The sequence below is a fragment of the Carassius carassius genome, chromosome 21, assembly GCF_963082965.1.
Source record: "Carassius carassius chromosome 21, fCarCar2.1, whole genome shotgun sequence".
Classification (NCBI taxonomy): Eukaryota; Metazoa; Chordata; class Actinopteri; order Cypriniformes; family Cyprinidae; genus Carassius; species Carassius carassius.
This window is the reverse complement of record NC_081775.1, coordinates 23,085,412-23,089,433: the sequence shown is the minus strand read 5'-3', so window position 1 is coordinate 23,089,433 and position 4,022 is coordinate 23,085,412. Positions and strand designations below refer to the sequence as shown.

Genomic DNA, 4,022 nt, shown 5'->3' with positions numbered 1-4,022 from the left:
AGTTCCGTATCTGTTACAAATGATCATTACTTACCTATAAGGCCCTAAATGGTTTAGCTCCTGCGTACCTAACTAGCCTTCTACCACGCTACAACCCATCACGCACCCTAAGGTCACAAAACGCTGGACTTTTGGTAGTTCCTAGGATAGCAAAGTCCACTAAAGGAGGTAGAGCTTTTTCACATTTGGCTCCCAAACTCTGGAATAGCCTTCCTGATAATGTTCGGGGTTCAGACACACTCTCTCTGTTTAAATCTAGATTAAAAACGCATCTCTTTCGCCAAGCATTCGAATAATGTATCTCTTAAATTGTGAGTGTAGTTGCATCTGCATTTTTATTCTTTAGCTTGGGTTAAACAAATTTTACTTTGTTGGATCAGCAGCTATGCTAATGATGTCTTTATTTTGTTTCTATGTTTTGCCACGGGATTTACATCCCGTGGTAACTAGGATTTACACAAGCTCCAGTCTGGATCCAGAACACCTGAGAAGAGATGATGCTGACCCTCAGAGGACCCCAGATGATGCTAACCTTGAATCAACAAACAGAACTAACAATTATTGCTACATGTGGGACTGCATCCTATAATTACTATTAATTAATAATATTGATAGTTCATCATCTAGCTGACTACGTCTTGTATTATTATTATTATTTTTATTTTTCTAAAATCCTGTCAAACGTGCACAAACTACTAGCTACTACTAAATATTGTAGAAACATAATTTTCTGTAAAGTTGCTTTGTAACGATTTGTATTGTAAAAAGCACTATACAAATAAACTTGAATTGAATTGAATTGAATTAAAGCCTGCCGCAAACATCCACGATCACAAATAATAATTATTTTCTTAAAATAATGATTAATTATTAATTGATGATTTGTTATTATCATTATGGTCTTGTGAAAATAATAAAATTATGAATACAAAGAGTAGTGCTGCTGAGTGCAGGCATGTTTCAGCCCAGTAACACACCGTTCCTCAGAGCCAAAACACAGACTGAATTCTGTTCAGCTGGAGGGGGTTGGGTTTTGGGTAGTTATGCATGGCTTGTGGGGGTCGAGATAAAGGTGTGAATTGCTCTTTCATATGGACAGTGTCTTATGAGGCTTTCACTTGCTGAACTGGTTTATATTTTCATTCGGTTTTATGCAATCAGTTGTCTATTTGCCTTTCTTGGCTCTGATCTTTCGGAGGTAGAACTCCAGCTCTTTCCCTTCCAAGATGTATCCGTCTGCTCTGCCACACTGACCAGGCCTGGACGCAATACAGGCTGAGACAGAAGAACAGTAAAAAGCAAACTTAAACGGAAGCAGTGGGACTTTTTGACTAATTAAACAAAGGTTTGTCTTTGACTGAGACTAGTCTGACTGGTTTTGAACAACTCAGGAAAAAAACTGAAAATGAGTGTGTGCGACCACAATTTGGCTTGTTTCTTGTTCCTCAAATGATGAATAATGAATAAAAATGAGAACATCCTGAGATATCACTAAATCAGTCAGCAAGGATTAAGACACATACAGTAATTTTTATTTGCTTTGGACAATGGATTGAATGGATTAATGGAAATGTGTAACCTCCAGCTAATGCTGTTGAAAAAACAGTCCTCTTCTCAATAATCATATTAAGAAAATGGAGGTGGTTGTGAATGGCTCAAATTGTGGAAAACTCACCAAGAGGCTTGCCCTGCAGGAACTGCTCCTCCAGCAAACTGTTAATCTTGTTCCTCTTACTGCGTCCATCAATCTTCTTCTTAACCTTCTTTGACCGTTTCTTGTTCAAGATCTCCTCCTCTTCTGGAGTCTGAGGGATGAAGATACATATAAAAATTCACAAAGGCAACTTCTCAAAATAATCCACTTAAAAGCATCAAGAAGTTTTAGATTTTGGTGTTTTATGTGGTATGGATTGTTTGAACAAGGTCTTAGTCTTTAATTGTATATCTGAATTGAATATTTGAGCTTAATGAGAAAACAGTATTAGTTTATCCCTGCTTAAGATGCCATACTAACCCATACTTCTAAAGTTGACAATCTGAACTCTAAATGTGTATTTATATTGCCATTTATTTATCAAATTGTTGCAGGTGTTATGATACTAGTAGGTACCGGTATCTGCAGTATTTTAATTGCATTAAGTTCAACTTTATCTACTCACTTGAATTGCCAATGTTTCAGAAATCAACATTGCAATAAAAAGCTCCTCTGAAAATTTGCATTGTAGCAACCATATAAAGATGACACATTGGATCTTGTGGTTTTGGAAAAGCTCTTGTTATTTTGTGTGCAATATGCATGCAAGGGAGCATGAACACTGCGGTTCAGATGCCTGAATTTCATTTCTAATAATACACATGCTCATCTTTTTATAGTGTGAGTTGTGAAATGAAAACATACAAGCTTTGCCCCTTTCTTGCGGGCCAGTGGAATGGCGTAGTGGGCTTCATACCACTTCCTGAACGGTGTACTGTCCACCCGAACAATGCAGTTCTTCACCAGGGTCTTGGTCCTCACAAGCTCATTGTTAGAGGCATTGTACACAATGTCAATGATCCTGGTTTTGCGAGTGCAACCTGTTAGTTAAAGTAAAAAAATGACATGTGCTTTTAATCATTGGCAAAAATCAAGAGAAAAAAACAGAGAACTTCCAGACTAGGATTTCACCAATGTCATGTTTAGATTTGCTCACAGTGAATAAATAATCGCCAACATGATGTATGCCATGTGTAAAAACTGAAAAATGTCCATGCAACCCATGAGACGGACATTTAAGAGCAGGTCAATTCAACAGTTTTCCCCGCGCAAGCAAATTGTTTTGTTTAACAGTGATGTGTAACATCAGAGACTTCACACAAAATTTCCAGGCACCCCTTCCATGATCTCAGTCTAAAGGCATTTAACGGTTTTAATACTTCTAAATGCACATTTTTAAAGTCAAAATAAAGTACAGTAATTCAATAGAGCTGGTCAGTTTAGTTCTCAAACTTACAAACCAAATTCATCTTATAAATGAGATCAATGTAATAAAAATGTATTAACTTGCTTTTGGAGCTAAAATAAGAGGAGGAGATCAGGAAGGAAGGAAGGAAGGGAGTTTTATTATGAGCAGGGTGTGCACTCACATTCAGAGCCCCAGGCAAAGTTCCCGCTGTCCAGTCTCAGTGCGCGGTATTTCTTATTGCCTCCCCTCACGCGCACTGTGTGAATACTACGGGGGCCGATCTAAACATTTGACAAATAATTATTAAATTTATTTATTTTTATGTAAATTATTATTATACATGTTTATGTATTCTTTACATTTACATTTATTCACTTAGCTGACACTTTTATCCAAAGCGACTTACAATTGCCACATATGTCAGAGGTCGCACACCTCTGGAGCAACTAGGGGTTAAGTGTCTTGCTCAGGGACACATTGGTGTCTCACAGTGGATTCAAACCCGGGTCTCTCACACCAAAGACATGTGTCTTATCCACTGCGCTAGCACCACCCCAATTTCTTTTTTGTAGTTAATGCATGACTTTTTAGTTTATGCACCATTTAAACCACTTGTGTCTCTGCAGTCATTCAAATCAAATCCATATGAAATGATACAAATAACCTAATGCTTATGTTAGTTGATGATCTTTGATGAAATCTTTGATTTTGTCAACTGCAGTAAAGCACCTTTGTGCTGGCAGGAGGGCGACCCAGTTCATACTTTCTTTTCTTATGATAGGGCTTTCTTTTCCCTCCGGTTTTACGACACTTGTGCCAGTGATCCCTGGAGATACCTGAAGAAAACAGAGACGAAAAACAAACAAATGAATTTACATTATATTGAAATTCACATCACAACAGCGGCTACACTTTCTCCGCCGGCTGAAAAGAGCAGAGAAAAGTCTCCCTCTACTCACCCTGACCACTTTAAACAGAGAAACCATAGAGAGCGTCCTGACCAGCTGCATCACTGTCTGGTATGGGAACTGTAGTACAGCAGACCGCAAGATCCTCCAGCAGACCCTCAGCAAAGATCAT

General features: G+C 38.1%; 1 protein-coding gene across 1 annotated transcript; it reads right to left on the bottom strand.

Annotated features, from left to right (window-relative positions):
* Positions 1 to 1,152: 1,152 nt before the first annotated feature.
* rps8b (ribosomal protein S8b) lies at positions 1,153 to 4,022 on the bottom strand. The gene is made up of 6 exons (XM_059502922.1): positions 3,944 to 4,022; positions 3,672 to 3,778; positions 3,124 to 3,223; positions 2,399 to 2,574; positions 1,676 to 1,805; positions 1,153 to 1,275 (listed from the first exon to the last, which is right to left on the bottom strand). Exons 1-6 carry the CDS (start codon positions 4,020 to 4,022, stop codon positions 1,166 to 1,168), a joined length of 702 nt encoding a protein of 233 aa, XP_059358905.1. The 3' UTR covers positions 1,153 to 1,165.